Source organism: Balaenoptera ricei, chromosome 20 (assembly GCF_028023285.1).
Source record: "Balaenoptera ricei isolate mBalRic1 chromosome 20, mBalRic1.hap2, whole genome shotgun sequence".
Classification (NCBI taxonomy): Eukaryota; Metazoa; Chordata; class Mammalia; order Artiodactyla; family Balaenopteridae; genus Balaenoptera; species Balaenoptera ricei.
In genome coordinates this window covers 42,167,236-42,194,606 of record NC_082658.1, presented here as the reverse complement: position 1 = coordinate 42,194,606, position 27,371 = coordinate 42,167,236, and the positions used below count along the sequence as shown (strand labels likewise).

Sequence of the window (27,371 nt, the reverse complement as noted above, 5' to 3'; positions counted from 1 at the left end):
GCATGTTTAAAGAATTTTTTAAAAGTATGACAACAATGAATCAATAAATAATATTCTCAGTAAGGAGAGAGAAATTTAAAAGAAGCAAATGTCACCAAAGAGGATATACAGATGGCAAATAAAGATGTGAAGAGATGTTCAAAATCACTAGCTATTAGGGAAGTGCAAATTAAGACAGTAAGTATTACTATACAACTGTCAGAGTGCCTAAAATAAAAACTAGTGACAACACCAAATGTTTGCAAGAATGTGGAGTAATTGGAAAACTTGTACATAGTTGGTGGGAATGTAAATGATACAGCCAGTCTGGAAAATAATTTGGAAATTTCTTATAAAACTAAATATTTACCATATGTTCCAACAATTCCATTCCTAGTTATATACCCATAAGAAATGAAAGCATATGTTCACATAAAAACTTGTACATGAATGTCCACAGCAACATTATTTATAATAACTACAAAGGGGAAACAACCCAGTATCCATCAACTGATAAATGGATAAACAAAATATGGTATGGCCATACAGTGGAAAATTATTTGGCCATAAAGAGAAATGAAGTATGGATACATGCTACAACATTGAAAACATTATGCTAAGTGAAAGAAGCTGCATATGATATCATTCCATTTATATGAAATATCTAGAATAGGCAAATCTATAAAGACAGAAAGTAGATTAGTCATTGCCTAGGACTGGGGAGGGGTTTGGGGGAAATAGGGAGTGTCTGCTACTGAGTACAGGGTTTCTTTTGGGGGTAATGAAAATGTTCTAAAATTGATTGTGACGATGGTTCACAACCATGTGAATATAATAAAAACCATTGAATTATATACTTTAAATGGCTGAAATATATGGTATGTGAATTATATCTCAATAAAGTTGTTAAGGATTTTAAAATGAGATTAGCAAGGTCACAGGCTATAAGATCCATATACAAAAATTAGTTGTATTTCTGCATACTAGCTAGCAATGAACAAGCAAAAAATTAAATTAAAATAATTTTATTCACTATGGCATTGAAAATAATAAAATGCTTAGGAATAAATTCAACAAAAAAAGTGTAATACTTGTACATTAAAAATTATATTACTGGGACTTCCCTGGTGGTCCAGTGGTTAAGAATCCGTCTTGCAATGCCCGAGATGCCGGTTCGATCCCTGGTCGGGGAACTAAGGTCCCACATGCCATGGGGCAACTAAGCCTGCGTGCCGCAACTGCAGAGCCCACATGCCACAACTAGAGAGAAGCCTGCACACTGCAATGAAGCAAAAAGGCCGTGCACTGCAACTAAGACCCAACGCAGCCAAAAAATAAAAATAAAAATAAATTATATTACATTGCTGAGAGAAATTGAAGAAATTTAAAGTCTAAATACAGGCAGACCTTGTTTTATTGCACTCGCTTTATTGCACTTCACAGATAATTGCATTTTACAAATTGAAGGTTTGTGACAACCCTGCATTGTCAGATGATGGTTAGCATTTTTTAGCAATAAAATCTTTTAAAATTAAGGTATGTACATTTTTTGGTAGACATAATGCTATTATTGAACACTTAGTAGACTATAGCATAGAGTAAACATACCTTTTCCATGCATTGGGAAACCAAAAAATTCATGTGACTTGCTTTATTGCAATATTCACTTTATTGTGGTGGTGAATTGTGGAACCAAACCCGCAATATCTATGAGGTATGCCTGTAAATGGAGAGACAGTCCATGTTTGGGAATTGGAAAACTCAATATTGTCAAAATGGTGGTTTTCCCTAAATTGATCTATAAATTCACAGTCCATGTCAAAATCCCAGGAGGATTTGTTTTTTCTTTCTAGAATTTGCCAGACTCATCCTAAAATTTACATGGAAACCCAAAGGACCTAGAATAGACAAAACAATTACGGAAAAGGAGAGCCAAGTTGGAAGACTTAAACTACCTGATTTCAAAAACTGACTGTAGAGCCACAGTTACCAAGGCTGTGTGGCATTGCTACGGGGATAGGCATATAGATCAGTGAATCAGAATTAGGAGTCCACAGCTAAATCTCTTTATATATATGGGCAGTTGATTTTCAAAAGAGGTACATCCCTGATTCGAGATTTCTTTGCTTGGAAAAGCCCCAGTGAAACAGTCTCTCTCGGCGCGCGCTGCAGTGTAACTCGGCCTGCCTTGCAGCCAGGCTAGCTCACGCGTCACGGTCTGCCGGGTAAACTGCTACATCATCCTTGGTGCTTGGCATGTTACAATGTTGGGATCAGTGTGGGCTTCTAGTTGGATTTTGTGCCAGGTACGTGTCTACTTTGGACACTCTTTCATGTTAGATTAAAATGAGGATGCTTTGAATTTGGAGGAATGACTGTGGCTTTTTCTTTCTTTTGTTCTAATATTACAGGAGGATTGGGAGCAGCATCCATAAAAGATTAGAAACACTGGCTTTGTTTTGGATCCGGGTGTGCCGTGTTAGTGTTTGGTTGTTTTAGAAAGATCCCTTTGGTGAAAGGAAGCACAAACTTGATTACTGAGAGTGACTCTTTAGTATATTTTCTGATATAATCAAGTGCAAAATAGCCTGCTTTATTCTATACGCAATGCTTTGCTTTTTGAATGTTGAACTTATATAACAAAGGCAGAGAGTGATTCTCTTTTGGGAACTGCCTACATCTGGCAGTCAGATGTGTGTAAAATTGAGCTGCTTCTACATCTGTGGTCACTGTACTTGTTCTGAACAAAGCCTTCAGTGCTCTGTTTTTTGAGACATGTTATCCTGAAGAGACATAAAGATAGGAGGACTCCTCTGCATCAGCTTCTTTAAAGGAGGAAGCAAACTTGACTGACTTTATCAGACGTTAGCATAGTATGGAAGGAATGATGCAGAGTGGTACAGGCCAGAAACCAATCCAGGACTTCCATTTTTTATTATGGCTAATGGTCATATTGAGCGAGTGTCCTGATTGAGTCTTTTCACCTTGGGTCACCTGAATGTCCTAAGATCAAGGTTTGTCTTAATCATTTGTCTTCTGTTTGATTTTTCATCTTTCTTCTGTGTTCCAGGTCATTTGTGTACTTCTGTTTTGGAGGGTTTCCCCGGAAGGTTAATAGGTTCTCAGCATAGTTGGCATTAGATAAGAATTAACCATTTGTATTCAACATTTTGGTGAGAAAGAATTTTTCTGTGGTGCATGAATCAGGTTAGATATGACTGGTGGATTATACCATTCCTAAGGACTTACTCAGGAAATTGTGATTCTGTAGATTCTAGCTGTTGCAGTCTTTTCTGCCATTACAAGGGAGCAATATCCTGAGCAATATCTACTTAATTAAAAGCTAAAACAGGACTATGTTACTGTATAACATTCAGCCACCATTTATTTATTTAAGTGATTTGTCCATCTGTGGCAAATTTGCTTGCATAGCAATAGATGTGTCCCAGTAGTTTTTTAGGCGGGATTTTTCTTCCCTGCTTAAACTGGGTTAGACCTCTGTGTCTAAAATATTTTTCTGGGCCCCTTTTCCTTTCAGGGATTTTATCCACATCTTCTCCTTATCCCATTTGTACCAGCTCCAGTCTTATTCTCAAATTTTAGTGAATAAAATCTTAGATTTTGTTGTTTTTTAAAAAGGTACGTGTGTGTGTGTGTGTGTGTGTGTATGTGTGTGTACACCACTACTCTGGCCTGAGAATTAGAGTTGTGACTCCCACATTATTCAAAGTACCTCAGTAGTGGCATGTTTCGTCCTTTTGACTGGCTTTCTTTCTCTCCTGACCTGCTCTCTCCGCTCTTGGAGTCTGAAAATCAGTATTGTTTGTTTTGATTGGATCTCAGAAATTACCTACTTAGGCTGTGCTGTCCTCCTCCCTCTGGATTTCCTGACCCCATTACTCTCTTGGCATAGTTGTCCTGGTAAACTTTGTCTTCTTTTTGCCCTGGGCCCTCCCTGTCATGTGCTCCTGGCAGCCTGGAGGGGCTGTGGAGCTTTTCTCTGGTGACTGTCAGAAGAAAGTGACCGTTGTTGGAACACGTTTGCTGTGGCTAAGGCAGAGCTGCTGAGATCTACTTTCTAGTTATACAAGCTTTTATATTTCTCCCCCTCTCCTCTCAGTCCCCTTGGGAAATCAACTAATTCTGTGTGTGGGCCCAGTGTAGGGGGGAAATGCAAACAGGAGGGGAAGTATGGAAATTGGGGACAAAGTACACAAAAAGACTGTAGCTTGAGGCCATCAGGAATACTCTACTCTGACTGAAGCAGGGCCAAGAAGTAGGCACAGTATGTCTTGTCCTCCTGGGTTTTAAGCACCTGCAGCAGGAGGACAAACTCCGGCTTGTGTTTACAAGGCCGACATCTGAAGAAAAAGCCTCCATTCCTTTGCCATCTTGATATGGAGGGTTCTGCGGAGGAAAATAAGGAGATAAGATATTACATGCTTCGAAGGTAAGTTTTAGAGTGCCGTATCTGGGCAATATATACCTTTAAAAAACAGTAAGACATTGACAGCTAAGCCCTGGAATTTATGGGCAATCTGATTTGATGATTTTCTTGTGTCTGTAGGAATCTTTTTTTTTTTTTAAGGAAATGAATTAAAACACTCATATTTGCTCCTGGATTTCTAAACCTTTATTTTACACTCAGAATTTGAACCAAAGATACCCGAGACCATGTGTGACATTGTAGCTGCGTTGAAAACAAGCACCCGTGCACAGACCTTGCTGTGTGCTGGTCTTTCGTTAAGGAATCTCGCTTAGTCTGTGCCAAAATTGCTCACTGTTCTTGGCTGGTTTTTCAAGAGTGAAGTCTCTTCATCTATTTTGAAGGAAAATATCAATTCTGTGTAGTAGGTAGCATCCTGTTGAAGGTAGTTTTGCAGAAAACTTTTTTAGACTATGTCTCTTGGACCAGGAAAGGTGGCTGCTGCCATTGTCCTGGCGTGTGACAGTAGGCAACCAGACTGGAGGTGTTGAGCGTGCAAGCTCTCCTATCCCGAATCTTTCTTCTTCCTGCTGTTAGAACTCAAGCTGAGGAGGAAATGAGTCAGGCCTTCTTCAGACCTCTTGCAGGTCTGTGCCTCTCCAGCAGAGGGTCGACATAAAAGACCTGAATGATTTGCTGGATGGCAGTCATTAAGGGTCGCTTGCTTGTTTTTGCAATCTGGAGTTTTTATTTTGATAAAAATTACCCGAAAATTAAATAGATCCTGGAAAATATAGAAACAAATGAAAAACACTGATGTGGCAAAATGTGTCTTTAAAACAGTCATCCTTTCCTTTTCCTTTTTACTTGACCTCTTCCACCCTTTGCGGGGGTAAACCAAGCAAATCTTCCACTGAGAGTCAAATAAGTAAAAAGCAACTGGTATATTTTACATATACATATTATATATTGTTTTATATATAATATATACTTATATATTATGTATTTTGTATATTTTAATATATACAATAAAGTGATTATGTATAAATATAATAAATATATATAACTTTGGTTTATTGTTTTATATATGTAAAACAAACACATATACAAACAGAATACACAATACACATATATATATATTTATTACACACACATACATAGTTTTATTTTGTTTTTCTGTGGTTAAATACAATAGGTGATCTGTCCGTTTTTTTCAAGGAGACATCCCTCCTGGAGCAGTCTGTCCTCCAATTTGAACAATCATCTAGAGAATTCCCTTCTCTTCTGTGTTGGATCCTCTATTTCTTGCATTCCTTGTCTTCCTTTTTCTTGGTTTACTTCATCTTTTGGGAAGACAACATTCTCTGGTAGCTTCCTGAGAAAAGCTAGGTGAGAAGTAAAGATTTTGAGATCTTTTCTATCTTTCCACTTGATCCTCTTGTTTTTAGCATGGTGCCTAACTTCTGAACATGGCTATATGAATGATCACATCTTTTTTTTTTTTAAATCTTTTTTTAAAATAAATTTATTTATTTATTTTTGGCTGCATTGGGTCTTTGTTGTTGCACGCAGGCTTTCTCTAGTTGCGGTGAGAGGGGGCTACTCTTTGTTGTGGTGCGCAGGCTTCTCATTACGGTGGCTTCTCTTGTTGTGGAGCTCTAGGTGTGCGGGCTTCAGTAGTTGTGGCACGCAGGCTCAGTAGTTGTGGCTCACAGGCTCTAGAGCGCAGGCTCAGTAGTTGTGGCACATAGGCTTAGTTGCTCCGCAGCATGTGGGATCTTCCCAGACCAGGGATCGAACCTGTGTACCCTGCATTGGCAGGCGGATTCTTAACCACTGTGCCACGAGGGAAGTCCTCATCCCATCATTAAAAGTAAGGTATATTTCTGTTTTTCTCCCCTCTTTGATTACATGTGACCCTCAGGGCACTCCTTTGTTATCTCTAAACTATTGATTAAACAGTATGACCAATCCCTTCCCCACCTTAATTTTATCGGTAAAGATTTTGCTTCCCTTTTTGTCTTATACTCAGGCATCTCCTTATTTATCCTAGGTTTATATCTTCTCTGTCTCTTTCTCCCTAGGAAACTGAAAGTTGATCTCTAGGGAGTATGTGTGTGTGTGTGTGTGTGTGTGTGTGTGTGTGTTTAATCTCAGGTGTACAGAATTATATAATCATAATTTTTGGTTCAAGACACACTCATTTGTTCGTGTGTAACCCACTATTATTTATTTATTTGGTTACTTATTTAGTAATATTAAAAATAGTGTAAAATAGAATTTGAAAACCCACCACTTAAACAAAGGTTGATCCTTGGCCGTCACCTACATCTTTCTAAGCATATGGTCTCTCCTCCATAAACCTTCTCCCTGCTTTCCCCACCCAGGTAGTCATTTCCCTTAATCACATGTTCATCACATTATTTTGTTTCTCTGTTTACATAGTTTTATTGTATCTATATGTATGTCTTAAAAGTATGTATATTTTAGTTTTTAGCTTTATGATCTGTTTTTAATTTTATAATTTATATATAATATTTGGGAGCTTCTTATATATTAATCATATATCTAGACACTAGACTAAGGCCTCCTATTATTTCTAATAATTTGCGGAATCTTTTGTTTTCTGTGTAAATTACATCATTCACAAATAAATATTATTTAACTTCCTCCTTGGCAGTCCTCAGGTCTCTAATTTACTTATTTTTTTATTTTATTGCACTTGCTAGGAAATCTAACAGTTTTACATTTATGGATTTTCTAAAATTAAACCATCCTTGCTTACCTGGGACAAACTCAAGTTGGTTGTGGAGTAACATATTTTTAAACTAATATTTTGCGCATCCTTGACCCAACACCTATTTAGAATATCGTCTTTAGGATGTGGTCATGAGTAAAGTGGCCCTGGACTTCCCTTTCATGTAACGTCTTTGTCTGGTTCTGGTATCAGTATTACTCTAACTGGGGAGTTTTACTTCTTTTTCTACTGTCTGGAAGTTTGGTAGGCTACGATCCTTGAAAGTTCGGTACAACTTGTCTTTTAAAACCATCTGGGGCTTCCCTGGTGGCACAGTGGTTGAGAATCCACCTGCCAATGCAGGAGACATGGGTTCGAGCCCTGGTCTGGGAAGATCCCACATGCCGCGGAGCAACTAAGCCCGTGCACCGCAACTACTGAGCCTGCACTCTAGAGCCTTCAAGCCACAGCTACTGAAGCCCATGGGCCTAGAGCCCATGCTCCACAACAAGAGAAGCCACCGCAATGAGAAGCCTGCGCACCCCAACAGAGTAAACTCCGTTCGCCGCAACTAGAGAAAGCCCGCGCACAGCAACAAAGACCCAACACAGCCAAAAATAAATAAATAAATAAATAAATAAATAAATAAATAAGTAAGTAAGTAAGTAAGTAAATAAATAAAATAAAAATAAAACCATCTGGACCTGGTATTTCTCTGTGGGAAGATTTTTTTTTTTTTTTTTAAGTGTAGGCTTATTTTATTTATTTTTATTTTTGGTTGTGTTGGGTCTTCGTTTCTGTGTGAGGGCTTTCTCTAGTTGCGGCAAGCGGGGACCACTCTTCATTGTGGTGCGCCTCACTATTGTGGCCTCTCTTGTTGCGGAGCACAGGCTCCAGGCGCGCAGGCTCAGTAATTGTGGCTCACTGCCTTAGTTGCTCCGTGGCATGTGGGATCCTCCCAGACCAGGGCTCGAACCCGTGTCCCCTGCATTGGCAGGCGGATTCTCAACCACTGCGCCACCAGCGAAGCCCTGTGGGAAGATTTTAATCATACTCTTTTATTTTGAAGAGAGAAATTACCTGAGTGCAACGTTAGAGTGTAGGAGAAAGGAAGAAAAGATAGAAATGGAAGAAAGCAGCTGTCTGTTAAATAATGTATAAAGGATTTTATTTACTATATCCATTATCTCATTTAATCCTCAAAATGCCCTTTCAGAAGGTCTATCAGTGCTATGAGTCAAGGTCCAGTCAGGGAAAGAGAAACTGCATTAGGTATTATAAACAAAAGGCATTCAATTGTGAGAATTGGTTACTTGGGTGTTAGCAGAATAAAAGAACAAAATAGACATGCTGAGGTAATCCAAGGTTAATATCTGCAGGAAGCAGCTACCACCCCTAGGGAAGAGGTAGTATTCCCAGAACCTACAAGCTTGGAGAGGGCCCAAGGTGCTTGGAGAGGGGCTGGTGCTTGGACCTCTGGGAGTAAGCTTTGAGTAGCTGGTGCTCAGATCCCTGAGGAGGAGGCCTGGCCTGACAGGTGATTGATAGGCCCAGGCTGGTAGCCCAGAGGATGAGTGAGCATGGCAGGGCTGGTACTCTGACAGCCAAGGGGCCACAACCCACTGCTCCTGGTCCTTCTATGGGAACGCATCACGGCTATTCCTTGGAATGCTGAAAGATGCTAGAGACTGGAATTAACTCTCTTTTCCTGTGGAGCAATGCTGATAATAGCTGGAAAATAAGAAGAAAATCCCTTTCTCTCTTTCTCTCTTTTTTTTTTTAAAACCCTTCTGCCTTCCTATTGGCGGAATCAAACAAGTTTGCATGGTGTTAAGCCCTGTTGTCATAGAGCAGAGCATAAAAGGATGGGCTTGGAGCTGAGAGACAATAGCTAAAAACCTAGAACAGTGAATACCATACATATTTACAAAGAGAAAAGTGAAGCTTAGCAAGTTTAAGTTATTCGGTGAAGATCTGGAATTTTTTTTTTTTTTTAATTTTTAAATTTATTTATGGCTGTGTTGGGTCTTTGTTTCTGTGCGAGGGCTTTCTCTAGTTGTGGCAAGCGGGGGCCACTCTTCATCGCGGTGCGCGGGCCTCTCACTATCGTCGCCTCTCTTGTTGCGGAGCACAGGCTCCAGACGCGCAGGCTCAGTAATTGTGGCTCACAGGCCCAGTTGCTCCGCGGCATGTGGGATCCTCCCGGACCAGGGCCCGAACCCGTGTCCCCTGCATTGGCAGGCGGATTCCCAACCACTGCGCCACCAGGGAAGCCCGAACATCTGGAATTTAAAGCAGGCCTGTGCTGTTTCCACCACTGTCTAATCTAAAACACCATTGATTGTTAGAGGCACCATTATTGAATGTACCACTGAGAAAAAACATTCTGCCAATTAAATAAAGCACACCATCAGTTGTAAGATACATACCAATTTCAGAGATTCTAAAAAACTTAAAAAAAAAAATGTTATCTTAAGGTCAATGAAATATGGTTTATAAATAAATTGCCTTGTAATGCCTTGTAAATAAATTGTTTTTGGAGTTGTTGATTTTGAAATGTCTATGGAATATCCAAGTAAAACATTTAGTAGGCAGTTAAAAATGTGGAGTTACAGCTCGTAAGAAAAATGGAGGTTAGAGATACAGAGGTGAAGGTCATCTGTGTGTCAGAATCATAATACAGAAACAGGTTTGCTAACTGTTGTGGGTGGTTTTTTTAAGTTTTAACAGTCACTCTGAGTCTATTATTTATACCATCTCATTTTAGTGTGTTCTTTGCCTATCTCTTTATGATGGCATCTGTTGGTAAACCTTAATATTGTCTTTTATTATTCAGGAACACTTTTTTTTTTTCCTTAAATTTCCACAAGCAAAGATCATTTTCTTTTCTCTCTTCTATATAAAAACTGTGTGGTCTGCCACCATGCAGTCTTCACAAGGGTGCAATTGGAAGTGCTCTTATAAGTCCGATAGTGAAAAGCAGGTCTCCAGGGGAGATAGATGATGTGAAGAAATCTTATCTTTAGACTTTCATGATTTCTCTATTTTTTCAGGTCCAGCATGTCTGGTTTGCACCTAGTAAAGCAAGGTCGAGACCGAAAGAAAATAGACTCACAGCGAGATTTCACTGTAGCTTCTCCAGCAGAATTCGTTACTCGTTTTGGTGGGAATAAAGTGATTGAGAAGGTAAGTTATAACCTGCTAAATTATTTTTTCAAAAGTACATGAGATTTAATGCCTAGATTTGTTGTCTAGATTTGCTCAAAACCGATATTTAAATTGAATTTCTGAGACTGCAGAATTATCCTTTCTGCCTCCCTAGCATCCTATTAAATAATTTCACTGTTTTCTGTAATATGTATTTACCACTGACAATTTAGTCATAACTAAGTAAGAAGATGAGGCAGCGCCCATAAAGTGCTTTTAGAAAGATCTTGCGGTTTTTATGGGGTTGAGTTGCACTGATCTGAGAGGTTATGAGAAATTGATTAGCTTGTGGGGTGGTGGTGAGGAGGTAACATGTCATAACATTGAGTTTAGAGCTAAGGGAGTGGAGAGAGTTTCAGAACAAAAGGCTTCAACAAGTTTGATACAGTGTAACCTACTGGGTTCCTCTAGGAATTTGAGATGTTTAGAGGGAATATACCACATGAAATACTTAAAGAGATTACAGGTGTTTTGAAATGTTGTGAGTTACTCTGTGTCACTTTTATCTAAACCATATTGGAGCTGAGAGGATGACTTGGTTGAAATAGCTTGCAGTGATTAAAAGATTCAAGGATGGGGACCTATAGTCTCTGTCCTAAAAGTGTTGCTTTAGCGGTACACTCCTGTTAGTCTTCCAATGAGGAGAGATTACGTGTCTCCCAACCTATGTTATCCTCAGGGTGATGATTGCAAGACAGGCGACGAGGTGAAAGGTTTGTTTAACAGAGAAGTCTCAGAATCATTGATCCTTCTACTCTTTTTCTTGTGACTGTTCTTTCTGGGGCAGTCTGTACAATTCTAAGGCATTTGGATTCAGCATTCTGGAGAGAGGTGGTGGTTAGTGTAGGCGTTCTTATACATGTTCAGGACTCTGTGCCTTGTTTCACTACAACAGAGAATAGTGCGTGACACTACACTGTTGAATCTTCCCCCAGCCTTATTTATATCCATCTTCCCCCTGACGTTTGTTTCTTCTATACCCTAAGAGTAGGTATGGTAGAATAATTCACAAACTCATAAGATTTGAGTAACTGATTTTTCCCTTCAAGAAATGAAGTTAGAAAGGAGTAAGTTTTAGCTGGCACATATTGAAGTATTTGCTTAGTTAACATCTTAAAATATCCCTTGATCATGTGGGAGTTGGTTCCTAACTGCCTAGACCAACAATACAAATGCCTAATTGAAACTCTGGCTTTTCAGAGGAAGATCTACAAAAGTGATTTCATCTCTTTTCCTCTGTCTTTGCCTGTCTTTTCTACTTCTCTCCAATTCCCATGTTCCCACTGTCCCAGGTTCTCATTGCCAACAATGGCATTGCAGCAGTGAAATGCATGCGGTCTATCCGCCGGTGGTCTTATGAGATGTTTCGAAACGAACGTGCAATCCGATTTGTTGTCATGGTCACACCTGAAGACCTGAAAGCCAATGCAGGTAAGTTATGAACATTAAGAAAGCATCATCCTCAAGCATAAAACATTGAATGGCACAGCCTTTAAGGAGAAGAATGTTAACTCAGGGGGATTCCCAAACCCAAGGATTTCTCTTTTAAAAAGTGTCAATAGTAGGCGTAGACAAGGATTGTATTACATTTAACCTCAACGTAGACACCTGTGTTCTAAGTAAAAATAGGTAGAAATTTAACCAAAGTGTTGATATGGGTTTTCAGTGTTATTTGCTAAGCCACATTCTTTAGCATGTGTCAGTAGAAACGTTTGGAAGGAAATGCTATTTCCCTTATGAGTTACATTGAATTTTAGAGAATTTTAAGGTTAAGATTGTTTTTTCCCTCCTCCTGGGAGGGGGAGACCTCTTGGGACCCAAATAGGTTTCACTCTGTAGGCTCTTTGGCATATTCTCTCTGCTTAGATGGTTTTCCATCTGAGAGAGGTAGATAAGGACTATTGGTGTAGCTGAGAGGTTGTGGCTAGTCCTTCCTCTTCATACTTTCTATCTCTAAAGTATAATCTCTAAGACAGAGTACCCACAGATAACATTAGCTCTTTATTTTTTTTTATTTTTTTAAAAAAATTTATTTATTTATTTATCTTTGGCTGCATTGGGTCTTCGTTGCTGCATGCGGGCTTTCTCTAGTTGCAGCGAGCAGGGGCTACTCTTCATTGCGGTGCGCGGGCTTCTCATTGTGGTGGCTTCCCTTGTTGTGGAGCACAGGCTCTAGGCGTGTGGGCTTCAGTAGTTGTGGCACGTGGGCTCAGTAGTTGTGGCTCACAGGCTCTAGAGCGCAGGCTCAGTAGTCGTGGCACATGGGCTTATTTGCTCCATGGCATGTGGGATCTTCCCGGCCCAGGGCTCGAACCTGTGTCCCCCGCATTGGCAGGCGGATTCTTAACCACTGCACCACCAGGGAAGTCCAACATTAGCTCTTTAAAGAGCTGTCTTTTTAAAGCTATTTTGGTCTTTATATGTACTCTCTATATTGAGACAATGATATTAAGACTATTCCTAAGTAGTAAGGGTTATTATATTATCTTTAGAAATGAAGAAGGCACCAATTTATTGGAAAATAGATGTTATTATATGAAATCATTTAGATTGACCCTTCAACACCTCTCAGCTGCAGTTTCGTATATGTGAAAGGAAAATCATGTCTATTTTACTGGATAGTTGTAAAGATGAAATTGTGTATAATAAATATAAAGTACCTTGCATGATTTCTTTTTCCTTGTTTCTTCTTGGTGCTCCTATTAATTCATTTATTCATTCACTCAATGAACATGGAGACCCACAGTTTAATAAGATATGATCTTGCTCTAGGAAACAAATAATTTCAATACAGTGAGGTAAGTGCTATAATAGAAATATGCACAGGGTACATGGAACACAGAGATGAGACATCGTAGCTCTGGCCCCTGCTCTTGGGTTAAGGGTTAAGAGGGGTTAACTGGGTTAAGAGAGCTTTCCGAAATGGTTTTCATCTAGCCAAGAATGAGTAAGAGTTAGTGAAGCAACTATGGGAAAGACAAAGGTATTACAGGCAGAAAGAACGTATATGCAAATGTTTGAAGGTGTGACACAGTGGTTTTTGGAAACTGCAAGTGGCTTGTTAAAGTACAAGACATGATCTAGTATTTGTCAAGGATGGTCTTGTTTTTCATGTTAGCACCATCAACAAAAGCAAAATAATAGATAATATAGTAATAAGAGCAAGGTGGGGTTTTTTTTGGTGGGGAGACAGATTAAGTTTGGAGTACATGTGATACAAGCAGATTCTAGAAATCCTACAAAAAATTGAATATATCCTTCTAGAACTTAGAAATAATGAGAACTAGAGATTAAGAGTGTACATTATTGGCAAATATGTGATAGTTAACACTACCTCCTGAAAGATCAGATAGAAAATGAAGAGAAGAGGGTTAAGGATGAAATTTTATAGAAGGCTAAAATTTAGGGATAGACTCAGGAAGATAGGCCCATAAACAGTGTGGAGAAGAAATGGTCAGAGAAATAGAAGAAACAGAAGAGAAAAGCAATGAGAAAAGAGAATTTCAATAAGGAAGGCTCAAGGTGTCAGTAGTCCAATAAAATAGGAATCAAAATCTGTCTAGCAATTAGGGAATCACTGGTAACCTTTGCAGGAAAAGTTTCAGTGGAACAATGTGAGTATGCAGACTAATATAGGAAGATAAGGAATGAATGGGATGGGACATGGAGACAGTCAATGTGGACAAGTTTTTTGAGAATTTTGGATGAGAAGGGAAAAAGAAAAGGCAGTAACTAAGGAGAAATTTGGGGTCAAGAGAGAATTTTTGTTTTTCAGAATGGAAGAGACTTAGGAATGTTTCTGAGAGGAAGGAGCCAAGGGCAGGGGTGGGGGCCGGGGGGTAGCAGTACACAAGAGAGCTAGAGGAGATGGAAGGAAATGGGATCATGAGCACCAGTGGACAAAAGTACTCATATCTTTTGATTAAGAAATTCTATTTCCTGGTATTTATTCTGAGGAACAAAAATCAGTAATGGGGCAAAAACGTTCATACAGGGATATTCATTGCAGTGTTATTTAAAATAACAAGAAACCAGGAATAACTTAAGTGTCCACCATTAGTGATTAGTTATGTAAAATCTGTTACACCAATTCTATGAAATACCATGCACCCATTAAAAAATATTTTGTGGGGAGGAGCTTCAAGATGGCGGAAGAGTAAGATGTGGAGATCACCTTCCTCCCCACAAATACATCAGAAATACATCTATGTTTCAGACATTACATGAAATTTCTAAAAATCTTGTATTTGTATGGAAATATGTTAATATAAATGTTTCAGACATTAAAAAAAAAAAAAAAAAAAGAAATACATCTACACGTGGAACAACCCCTATGGAACACCTACTGAATGCTGGCAGAAGACCTCAGACCTCCCAAAAGGCAAGAAACTCCCCACGTACCTGGGTAGGGCAAAAGAAAAAAGAAAAAACAGAGACAAAAGAATAAGGACGGGACCTGCACCAGTGGGAGGGAGCTGTGAAGGAGGAAAGGCTTCCACACACTAGGAAGCCCCTTTGCGGGCAGAGACTGCGGTCGCGGAGGGGGGAAGCTTCGGAGCCACGGAGGAGAGCGCAGCAACAGGGGTGCGGAGGGCAAAGCGGAGAGATTCCCGCACAGAGGCTCGGTGCCGACCAGCACTCACCAGCCCGAGAGGCTTGTCTGCTCACCCGCCGGGGCGGGCGGGGGCTGGGAGCTGAGGCTCCGGCTTTGGAAGTCAGATCCCGGGGAGAGGCCTGGGGTTGGCTGCGTGAACACAGCCTGAAGGGGGCTAGTGCACCACAGCTAGCCGGGAGGGAGTCCAGGAAAAGGTCTGGAACTGCTGAAGAGGCAAAAGACTTTTTCTTGCCTCTTTGTTTCCTGGTGCCCGAGGAGAGGCGATTAAGAGCACCACTTAAAGGAGCTTCAGAGATGGGCGCGAGCCGCGGCTATCAGCACGGACCCCAGAGACGGGCATGAGACGCTAAGGCTGCTGCTGCCGCCACCAAGAAGCCTGTGTGCAAGCACAGGTCACTCTCCGCACCTCCCCTCCTGGGAGCCTGTGCAGCCCGCCACTGGCAGGGTCCCGTGATCCAGGGACAACTTCCCCAGGAGAACACACGGCGCACCTCAGACTGGTGCAACGTCACGCCGGCCTCTATGATTATCTCTATAGATGCAGAAAAAGCTTTCAACAAAATTCAACACCGATTTGTGATAAAAACTCTCCAGAAAGTAGGCCTAGAGGGAACTAACCTCAGCATAATAAAGGCCATATATGACAAACCCACAGCCAACATCATTCTCAATGGTGACAAACTGAAACTGTATCCACTAAGATCAGGAAAAAGACAAGGTTGAGCACTCTCACCACTATTATTCAACATAGTTTTGGAAGTTTTAGCCACAGCAATCAGAGAAGAAAAAGAAATAAAAGGAATCCAAATCAGAAAAGAAGAAGTAAAGCTGTCACTGTTTGCAGATGACATTATACTATACATAGAGAATCCTAAAGACTCTACCAGAAAACTACTAGAGCTAATCAATGAATTTGGTAAAATAGCAGGATGCAAAATTAATGCACAGAAATCTCTTGCATTCCTATACACTAATGATGAAAAATGGGAAAGAGAAATTAAGGAAACACTGCCATTTACCATTGCAAGAAAAAGAATAAAATACCTAGGAATAAACCTACCTAGGGAGACAAAAGACCTGTACGCAGAAAACTATAAGACACTTATGAAAAAATTAAAGATGATACAAACAGATGGAGAGATATACCATGTTCTTGGATTGGAAGAATCAACATTGTGAAAATGACTATACTACCCAAAGCAATCTACAGATTCAATTCAATCCATATCAAACTACCACTGGCATTTTTCACAGAACTAGAACAAAATATTTCACAATTTGTATGGAAACACAAAAGACCCCAAATAGCCAAAGCAATTTTGAGAAAGAAAAAGGGAGCTGGAGGAATCAGGCTCCCTGACTTCAGACTATACTACAAAGCTACAGTAATCAAGACAGTATGGTACTGGCACAAAAACAAATATAGATCAATGGAACAGGATAGAAAGCCCAGAGATAAACCCATGCACATATGGTCACCTTATCTTTGATAAAGGAGGCAAGAATATACAGTGGAGAAAAGACAGACTCTTCAATAAGTGGTGCTGGGAAAACTGGACAGCTACATGTAAAAAAATAAAATTAGAACACTCCCTAACACCATACACAAAAATAAACTCAAAATGGATTAAAGACCTAAATGTAAGGCCAGACACTATCAAACTCTTAGAGGAAAACATAGGCAGAACAGTCTATGACATAAATCACAGCAAGATCCTTTTTGACCCAACTCCTAGAGAAATGGAAATAAAAACAAAAATAAACAAATGGGACCTAATGAAACTTAAAAGCTTTTGCACAGCAAAGGAAACCATAAACAAGACGAAAAGACAACCCTCAGAATGGGAGAAAATATTTGCAAATGAAGCAAGTGACAAAGGATTAATCTCCAAAATTTACAAGCAGCTCATGCAGCTCAATATCAGAAAAACAAACAACCCTATCCAAAAATGGGCAGAAGACCTACATAGACATTTCTCCAAAGAAGATATACAGATTGCCAACAAACACATGAAAGAATGCTCAACATCATTAATCATTAGAGAAATGCAAATCAAAACTATAATGAGATATCATCTCACACCGGTCAGAATGGCTGTCATCAAAAAATGTACAAAAATAAATGCTGGAGAGGGTGTGGAGAAAAGGGAACCCTCTTGCACTGTTGGTGGGAATGTAAATTGAGACAGCCACTATGGAGAACAGTATGGAGGTTCCTTAAAAAACTAAAAATAGAACTATCATGACCCAGCAACCCCACTACTGGGCATATACTCTGAGAAAACCATAATTCAAAAAGAGTCACGTACCAAAATGTTCATTGAAGCTCTATTTACAATAGGCAGAACATGGAAGCAACCTAAGTGTCCATCAACAGATGAATGGATAAAGACGTGGCACATATATACAATGGAATATTACTCAGCCATAAAAAGAAACGAAATTGAGTTATTTGTAGTGAGGTGGATGGACCTAGAGTCTGTCATACAGAGTGAACTAAGTCACAAAGAGAAAAACAAAAACCGTATGCTAACACATATATATGGAATCTAAAAAAAAAAAAAAAAAAATGGTCGTGAAGAACCTATGGGCAAGACGGGAATAAAGACGCAGACCTACTAGAGAATGGACTTGAGGATACTGGGAGGGGTAGGGTAAGCTGGGACAAAGTGAGAGAGTGGCATGGACATATATACACTACCAAACTTAAAATAGGTAGTTAGTGGGAAGCAGCCGCATAGCACAAGGAAATCAGCTCTGTGCTTTGTGACCACCCAGAGGGTTGGGATAGGGAGGGTGGGAGGGAGGGAGATGCAAGAGGGAAGAGATATGGGGACATATGTATATGTATAACTGATTCACTTTTTTATAAAGCAGAAACTAACACACCATTGTAAAGCAATTATACTCTAATAAAGATGTTAAAAAAAATCAATAAAAACAAAAAAATTTTGCGGGATAACATTTATTGGTCTGAGAATATATTCTGACAAATTGTTACACTGTTTATCTATTACTGTGTAACACTATTACCACAAATTTAACAACTTAAAACAATGGACATCTATTACCTCAGTTTCTGTAGCTGGGTCTTCTGCTTCAGGTTATCACAAGGCTGCCATCAGCATTCAGCTGGGGCTGCAGTCTCATCTGAGGCTTGACTTGGGATGGATCTGCTTTCAAACTAACATGGTTGTTGGCAGCATTCAGTTTTCTGTTTGGACTGAGGACCTGATTGTGTTGCTGGTTGTTGGCTAGAGACTGCTCTTGGCTCCTTGTCACATGGGCCACCCCAAAATGACTGCCTGCTTCCTCAAAGCCAGCAAGGGAAAGTCTCCCAGTAAGATCGGCTACATGCTTATGCACTGTTAGTTTGGAAGTGACATCTCCTCATCCTTGCCATATTCTCTTGGCTAAAAGCAAGTCATAGATTGTGCCCACACCCAAGGAGAGGGGATAACTTAAGATATGAATACCTGGAGACTTGGGATCATGGGTCTGTCCATCACAATTGCTTAGAAAAAAGTTGGCTGTAAGGAGACTGATAGCATGATATAATAATAGAAAGAAAGTACATTGTGTATAGTCAGAGAAAAAAAAAATGTGTAATGACATATACCAAAACAGCAATCTGGTTACCTCTGTGGGTGGTAGTTAAAGACAAGCGATAACCTAGAAAAACATGTTAACAGCAGAGTTTCTACCTATAATATGAGCACAAGACACCCTTCAAAAGAAAATGAACAGAGAACATGAATAGATAGTCCATAAAAGAAGAATTAAAAAGGAACAATAAACACATGAAAAGAGATTCAATTCCAGTGATAATCAAAGAAATGCTAACCAAAATAATAATAGATAGGGATCTTTAAAAATTTATAGGACTGGCAAAATTTCAAATTGATAATACCCAATATAGGTGAGAGTATAGGCAATTTGGCACCCCCATTGCAAGTGAGGGTCTAAAGTGGTTCAGTTAGTATGAGAAGATATCCACAATATATTAAATTGGTTAGCAGTTTATGGTTTCTAGTATATCAAAGCATGAACTGACTATCTCTGAGTTGTGGGACAATGGGTGATTTTGACTTTTAAAAAACAGCACATCCTGATATATTTTCTAAATTTTTAAATAATCAGCACGCTTTCCCTCATAATCAGAGAGAATGATATACCTGTTTTTATTTTGAACAAACTGTTAGGGCCTCATATCTTACTCTGAGTGGAATTTTTAAAGAAGGACTTAAAACCTTTAAAAATTAAGAGCACGAGATAAGAAACATAATAAATATGGTGGAGATGAACCTTGAGAAAGTTATTTAACTGCCCCAAACCATAATTCCCTGTAAACTGGGTGCTAATAATACATGTTATATATAAGATTATTGAGGATGAAATGAAATAATATATATAAAGCGCTTAGTACAGTCCCTGCACATTGTAGCTGCTCTGCCACAATTACTGCCAGAAAAGGAAGAGAGAAACATCAGGTGACAGATTTGAAAGGGGATACTGAGCCAAAAAAAAAAAAAAAAGTAAGGAGGGAAAGAAGTTATCTTTTTAAAATATCTTTCCATCCAGATAAACGTTTTTCAAGCACTTGATAGACTCCTATAACTAACCTTTCCTGTTTAGCCAGTCTACGGACCCTCCAGACTCTACCCTGTTTCCCCATTCTGTCCCAGCTTTACACCAGGAAAGGGGCTTTCCCAGAATATAGTGCAAGTTAAAGATAAAAGGTGTCACTGAGCTTTTTCTCAGAATAGAATAATGGGCCCCTTAAATGACAGATACATCATCCTTGATATAGGGATCATAAAGACCCTTTGAAAAGGTCACACAGTGAAAAGTTTGAGACCTGCTGTTTTAGTGTAAGAGCTCCTAACTATGAGATTACCACTGTTAGTACTGTGGCTTAACAAAGAGCCTCCAAATAAATGGTTCTGGGAATTACCCCATTAATACAGTTTGTCCTGTGGTTATGTATGATGGTACCTGTCCTTTACACAGTTTTTGCTCTGCTGTTACATTTCTGAAAATAAAGCATGTGTTCTCTGTTAATTTGCTTGTGTTTTCAGAATACATTAAGATGGCAGATCACTATGTGCCAGTGCCAGGAGGACCAAACAACAACAACTATGCAAATGTGGAATTAATTCTTGATATTGCTAAAAGGATTCCAGTACAAGTAAGAGATGCCAGCGTCTCCTCGAAATCCAAATTGAGCCTTTTTAAAAAAAAATTTTTTATGGGAGTATAGTTGATTTGCAATGTTGTATTAGTTTCTGCTGTACAGCAAAGTGAATCAGTTATACATATACATCTATCCACTCTTTTTTAGAGTCTTTTCCCACATAGGCCATTACAGGGTATTGAGAAGAGTTTCCTTTGCCAAATTCAGCCATTTTACAGTTGGGCACAAGGGGATAGCCAGTGAAGAACTTTTAATTTTATATGAAGCATCTTTGTTGAACGTTGGTAAAAGCCTTTATATGGGATATAACAGACAGGGAAAGGAAAGATGGAAAGAATGGAATGAGCCAACATAAAGTAAACGTAATCCAAACAAGAGGTTTGTAAGGGTCTTTCAGAGATTATTCTATCCATTTCACCTTCAAACCTCCTAGTAAGTAAAAGTTGCCTGTTTCCAATGGAATACTCGTAGTCCAGAATATGGTAGTGTAGAAGGAGGTTGTTTCTTCCCTATCACATTGTGTTGAGGAGTTTAGGGTAAGTGTCTTAAAGCCCAAAGAGAAAAAAACTCGGGATTTGTATGGCAGTATAACCACTAGATATGAAGGTGGAGTTGGGTGGCCAAAGTAATTCAATCTGTGGAAGAAAACCAACATTTCTAGAAGAGGCTCTATAGAGTCTAGTTGAAAGGCTATGAACTGAGTTTCCTAAAGAGCAACAATACTAGCTGGATCTTAATATCAGTTTCAACCTGTTTTTGACCTCTTCAGAGGTTTTACCACAATGGACTGCTTATTGTTGTTCTGTGAAAAGTTTGCCAAGAATCAGGCATAGAAGCTGAATTAGGCATTAGGCTGCCATGGAGCTATTGTACCTCATGGAGCAGGGCCAGTCTTGGTAGAAAGTAATACAGTTTATCATGTTCTTTTTAATATGAATTTTAAGAATGAATCATATTGTTTTCCCTTGTAGGCAGTTTGGGCTGGCTGGGGTCATGCTTCTGAGAATCCCAAGCTCCCAGAACTTCTTTTGAAAAATGGCATCGCCTTCATGGGTAAGCCTTTCTGATATACTGTTCGTGTCTTTCTGTTTCTCTCTGTCATTTTGGCCCATATTCTCCTCTATATTCTGCTTTTCTTCTGTTTAACATGCACTGGGCTCTTATTTTTTCATCAGTCAGCAGCTCTCAGAGTAACCCTTTTCTTCATTTCTTTTTCTTTTTCTTTTTTTTTTTAATCCTTCATTTCTTACATCCTGCATCTTGATTGTGTTTTTTGTCCCTGGATTCTTTTCTATGAGATATGGAGGAGGCTCTGATTTCCAGAACACTGGCCTTTGAAAACTTTGCCATTAACGTTAAGAAAACATGTGGAGAAAGGACCTATTTTTATATAGAAAAGATAATTGAATACTTAGGATACGCTGGCAGTGTGCCCTGAATCATTTCCTTCACATTTAAGCATATAGATTATATTCCTATAAGTGAGAGCTGTTTCTTCTGACTTTTCTGCTATTCTATACAGAGAGAAAATTTGAGGTTATATGGCTCAAAGTGTTTCTGCCTCTATCTGCAATGATGATTATGCTTTGTAAAGCCTATTAAAGATAAATGTTCCTTTTGGGTTTCCCTAAGACCAAGGAGAGTATAATATTTTAAACTTGAACACCAAAACTTTATTGTCCTTACTTCAGGATATTGGTTAAAAAAAAAAAAAGAAAGACTTTGTTAATATGGTAAAGTTGGATCATGACAGATGATAAAATCAGAGTTACATTTGTCAGGAATTTAATTCAGCATATATTTATATATATTGAATTCTCCCTGTATGCAAAAATTTACCACATTAGGTTCTATGAAGGGTACAAAGATGAGCCAAAACATAGTAGTCCCCATAATCAAGTTTCTGATGTTGATGATATGTGCTGTAGGGGATACAAGACAAATACAAAAATAATTATATGGAAGACAAAATACATGTGACAGAAACGAGGCCAAAATGTTACAGTCAGGGTTCTTTCCTTGTTTTGTTTTCAGGTCCTCCAAGCCAGGCCATGTGGGCTTTGGGGGATAAGATTGCATCTTCCATAGTGGCTCAAACTGCAGGTATCCCAACTCTTCCATGGAGTGGCAGTGGTAAGAAATTATTTCTTGTTTGTATCTTAAAGTGTAGAAAAGCTCAGTAGAATATTTGGGACTGTGGCCTTGGGGCTTAAGCCTGCTTTAAAATGCGTTGGATATTTGACAGAAATAGAATACACATTAATTAATGGTATCTTGTATCTCCTGGCTTAATTGTTGTACCTGTGATTTTATCATGTCTTAAGAATGTAAATTTTGTACCAGGTATGTAGATGCTAAATTGTAATGTAAATGATCTTGGGACTTAATTTGGAGAAACTCTGAGAAAACTCATCTGGTTCTGTGGATTCAGATCTACTCTGGGTAGGCTAGAATCTTCCTCAGAGATGGACTTCTTAGGTGGAATAGGCCTTTGAACCTGCCTGGGAGGTAACTGGAATCACTAGGAAAAAGCTAAAACCCACCTACTCAGATGTTTGCCTGCCAGTATTTTCTTTTTTCTTTCTTTCTTTCTTCCTTCCTTCCTTTCTTTCTTTCTCTCTCTCTCTTTTTCTTTCTTTCTTTCTTTCTCTTTCTTTCTTTCTTTCTCTTTCTTTCTTTCTTTCTGTTTATTTAATCTTTATTTTTAAAATTTTATATTGGAGTATAGTTGATTAACAATATTGTGTTAGTTTCAGGTGTACAGCAAAGTGATTCAGTTATATATATACATGTATCTATTCTTTTTTTAATAAATTTATTTATTTTATTTATTTATTTTTGGCTGCGTTGGGTCTTCATTGCTGCGCACGGGCTTTCTCTAATTGCGGCGAGTGGGGGCTACTCTTTGTTGCAGTGTGCAGGCTTCTCATTGCGGTGGCTTCTCCTGTTGTGGAGCACAGTCTCTAGGCGCGCGGGCTTCAGTAGTTGTGGCACATGGGTTCAGTAGCTGTGGTGCACGGGCTTAGTTGCTCTGTGGCATGTGGGATCTTCCTGGACCAGAGATCGAACCTGTGTCCCTTGCATTGGCAGGCGGATTCTTAACCACTGTGCCACCAGGGAAGTCCCTCTATTCTTTTTTGCCAGTGTTTTCTTGATTTGAGCCCACAGTCTATTGATAATTTGCTTTGCTTGTTTAATACCATTCAACCTCTCATTTGCCCTTGATGCAGAAAAATGAGGTCAATAATAAACCTTTCTTTCAGACATGCAGAAGGATGAATTTTTTGTAAAAATGATTTATTCTTGATGAATCCCTTGAAGAGTGCGTTGTGAATTATTATAGCTGATAACAATATGAACTTCTGTTTTTTTGGTACTGAAGCACAGAGAGCAAACATACACTAAAACCTCTTCCGAATAGGAACTACCATTGTCTTGAGTCAGAACAGATGTGAACTCTTGTTACTCTGGCTCTCCAGGGGGATTGCAATATCCTCTCCAGACCGGCTGGGTCAAACAGTTTAAAATAAAACGTTGAATTTGTTCTTGTTTGAATGGAGAGGCTATACCATTCCCTTTGTGGCTGAGTACAGGGACATTCAGGGAGTATGGAATCATGACTCTGCTGAGGCCAATAAAACCGCCATTTCCATTTCCAAGAGCTCATAAAGATTGAATTATTTCTCAGACCTCTGGCCCTGGAGCAGCCCTGAACACGCACATTGAAGGTATTTTGCCTGCTGAGTTTATGTGAGAAGTCTGACGTGCTTTTCTCTTTGTTTGTTTTGTCTTGTATGTCCTTGCATTTTTTTAAGTTGCTGCTTGTTAGCTCTCTTGGCTTTTTCCAGCAACAGAACCCAAGTGGCCAGGTGTTGCTATAGATAAATCCTGCTAACTCCAAGGACTGATCAGGGTTTTATGGTATCCTTCTTTCTCCCATCTACCCTCAATTTTGGATAAATATGAAAGCATTTTAAAGAAGGTACTGGTGGTCCAGTGGTTAGGATTCGGCGCGTTCACTGCCGTGGGGCTGCGTTTTATTTCTGGTTGGGAAACTTAAGATCCTGCAAGCCATGTGGCACTGCCAAAAAAACAGTGGGGGGAAATAAAGAAGGTATAAGCAGAAAATTGACAAGAACAGAAGCTTTTGTAGCTGCTTTTAAGTCACTGTTATCTATTGCAGGTCTTTGTGTGGACTGGCACGAAAATGATTTTTCAAAACGTATCTTAAATGTTCCTCAGGAACTATATGAAAAAGGTTGTGTGAAGGATGTGGATGACGGGCTGAAGGTAAGTTACTAACTCTCGGGAGTGATGTTTTTCAACGGACCACTTATAGTCCCAAATACAGGGATTTGGAGCCTGGTTCATGATGTACACCCATGATGGCATTAGGGTTGTAAGACCAGGAGGTATAGTTTATGAGGAGGTGACCTATGTTTCACAAAAATAATTTAAATTTGTTTTGAAGCAAGCCGTTCACTTGGACAGAACATTTCTTAGGTGGTTAAATCAGAGCTTTAAGGAGGTTCTGATTCTATTCTCTACCACCTGTTAGTATTTGTGTGCATGTGGGGGGAGTTGGGGGCAAACAACACTTTTTGCCCTACTTGAGTTCAGAACCAAGAAGCCAGGCAGAGAGAGATCAAAATGTCAGCTTTATTATGAATAGAGATGATGGTGAAAATGGTTTGAGTGTGTAGCAGCAATCAGATTCGTAAACTGAATGTCAGTTAAGCAGGCTCGCTCACTGGTTACTGGTGGTGTGAATGACCGCAGAGGCAGAGCTTTTGCCATTCAGTTTATTGTATGACTGAGAGCTGGCAAACAGCATATGTTCTGTGTAGTGGGCTGATCCCAAAGGGGAAAAGGCTGAGCTATACATGCTCAGTTTCTCCTTCCGAACTGACCAATCATAGAATTCACTCTTTTTCCCTTGGGGAAGAATGAGGGAGGGAGCTGATAGAGGCTGAAACTATTACTCTAATTATTGTCTGTCCATGTAGAAACACGAACCCAAGCAAAAGGAGGTCGGCTCTCTAACATTACTTTTTCTTTCTTCATAGTTCTCTCCAGTTTGTTCCCCTTTCACTTTTTAATTAGTTGGAAGTGTCAGTTATGCCTCCAAGGAGATAATGAAAGAGGCTATATTTTAGAAAAACACCCTACTCTTGTTTGACTTGTATGTTATAAATTCAGGAGGAACACTGAATGCTCAACTAATTTTGCTCTGTTGTTTGCATTTCAAGTTAAGCATCCTGTAATCTCCTTAATAAGAAGAATTAATATTTCTAATTGAATTGCTAATGCTATGTTCTGTTTGCTATAATTTGCAAAAGAGTAGAAGCCCTTTGTAGGGAATTAGCTATTTTGCTTATCAGTTAAAATTCCTTTTTTTCCTGGTTATAAACATAAAATTTTCTGGTAGAAAATTTGGAAAGTAAGAAAAGAGATGATAAAACCCATAAGCCCACCATCCAAAGATAAGTCTTGTTAACATATTCATATATTTTCTTCCAGCCTTTTTTGATTCATAGATTCATATAATGATAATCTTTATTAGTAGATTCCCATAACTATAATTATTATGATAATTGTAAAATTAGGGTCTTACTATATACATTGTTTTTGTAATCCTAGGTTTTTTTCTACCTATACATAAGCATTTTCCTCATGGCATTAAAATTCTTCTAAAATATTTTAAATGGATGACCTGTGCCTAGAGCTTTTATATATTTTTAAAAGGCCTGCCTTTTTCTTATATCATGTGGGCTACCCTATTTTTTTTTTATAGTGTTTTTTAAAATTTATTTATTTTATGTATTTATTATTATTATTTTTTGGCTGCGTTTGGTCTTCGTTGCTGTGCACGGGCTTTCTCTAGTGGTAGCGAGCGGGAGCCACTCTTCGTTGTGGTGCATGGGCTTCTCATTGCGGTGTCTTCTCTTGTTGCGGAGCCCGGGCTCTAGGTGCATGGGCTTCAGTAGTTGTGGCACGCGGGCTCAGTAGTTGTGACTCACGGGATCTAGAGCGCAGGCTCAGTAGTTGTGGCGCACGGGCTTAGTTGCTCCGCGGCATGTGGGATCTTCCCAGACCAGGGCTCGAACCTGTGTCCCCTGCATTGGCATGCAGATTCTTAACCACTGTGCCAACAGGGAAGCCCCCCCTATTTTTTTTTAAGTCTTTCTCACAACTGTGGCTGTTTCTTCATTTATCACCCAGTGATTGAGTTCATCATGCTAATTTTGTTTATAAGCATAGAAGTGAATAGTTAAGAGAGTTTAGAAGAGATGGGACTGTGAGTGAAGGATTTTCATGCCTAATCTACTGACAAAAATTAAAATGTGAAATGGTCTTTTTCTGGTGACACTTTTTTAGATATTGTTACAATGTAAACCGTGAAAGACTGGAATGTTTTGACAAAGGAATGACTCAGTTATTTTAAACTTTTGGTTAACTTTTCCCCAATTTACTTTTTGCCTTAACTATAATATGGACATCTTCCATATCATTGCATGTAAAGGCTACATCATTCCTTTAATAATTGCATAGTAGTGTAGTAAATAGGTATATCGTGATTTAACTGGCTCCTTACTTAATGGATATATAATTAAATATTCAAAAAGTTTTAGGATCATCACCTGATCATTATAAAATACTGTAAATGTGAAAAGCACATTTAGAGCATGTGTTGAAAATTAGTTTTCTGACTACTTTCATTAATATTTTGGTATCTTGTTATTTTTATCTTTATCAAAAAGTTGAGTGAGAAAAATTTCTGGATATGTGAGAATCCTGATTTGTTGAGTCTTATATGTTGTCGGAGGGTCAGAAGCTATGCTGAGGCCGGCCATCAGCTTATAATAAGTGAACTGTGTATGTCTTTTTGTCTTTTTTTTTAAATAAAAATTATGGAATAAAGACAGAAAGTATATACTCTGGTAACTTGAAAATAAAATAAAATAAAATAAAAATTATGGGTAATAGACAAATTCCTGCATCTTATGAGAAATTCTAATAATACAGAAATATATACAGTAAAAAGTGAAAGTTTATATCTACTCATCTTCCTTTTATAAATCACCGCTGGTGGATTTTCTAGACTTGTGTTTTTATACTTACATATGTAAGTGTGTGAATGCATACATAATTATACATATAGTTTTACTTTGTTTTTGACCTATATGGGATTATCTTAGATTGAACCATACAA

The 27,371-nt window shown here is 38.9% G+C and overlaps 1 protein-coding gene across 5 annotated transcripts in view; it reads left to right on the top strand.

Moving 5' to 3' along the window:
• Positions 1-27,371, top strand: part of ACACA (acetyl-CoA carboxylase alpha) — a 266,475-nt gene that overhangs the window by 74,507 nt on the left and 164,597 nt on the right. For 4 of the 5 annotated variants that reach the window (XM_059908198.1, XM_059908197.1, XM_059908199.1 and 1 more), the window contains exons 4-9: positions 10,196-10,328; positions 11,642-11,780; positions 20,043-20,152; positions 21,130-21,211; positions 22,193-22,291; positions 24,342-24,448. In XM_059908198.1, the coding sequence (XP_059764181.1) occupies positions 10,196-10,328; positions 11,642-11,780; positions 20,043-20,152; positions 21,130-21,211; positions 22,193-22,291; positions 24,342-24,448 (670 nt within the window). Of the gene's footprint in view, positions 1-10,195; positions 10,329-11,641; positions 11,781-20,042; positions 20,153-21,129; positions 21,212-22,192; positions 22,292-24,341; positions 24,449-27,371 lie in introns of those variants that run through there. The other variant, XM_059908200.1, reaches the window with a different exon arrangement.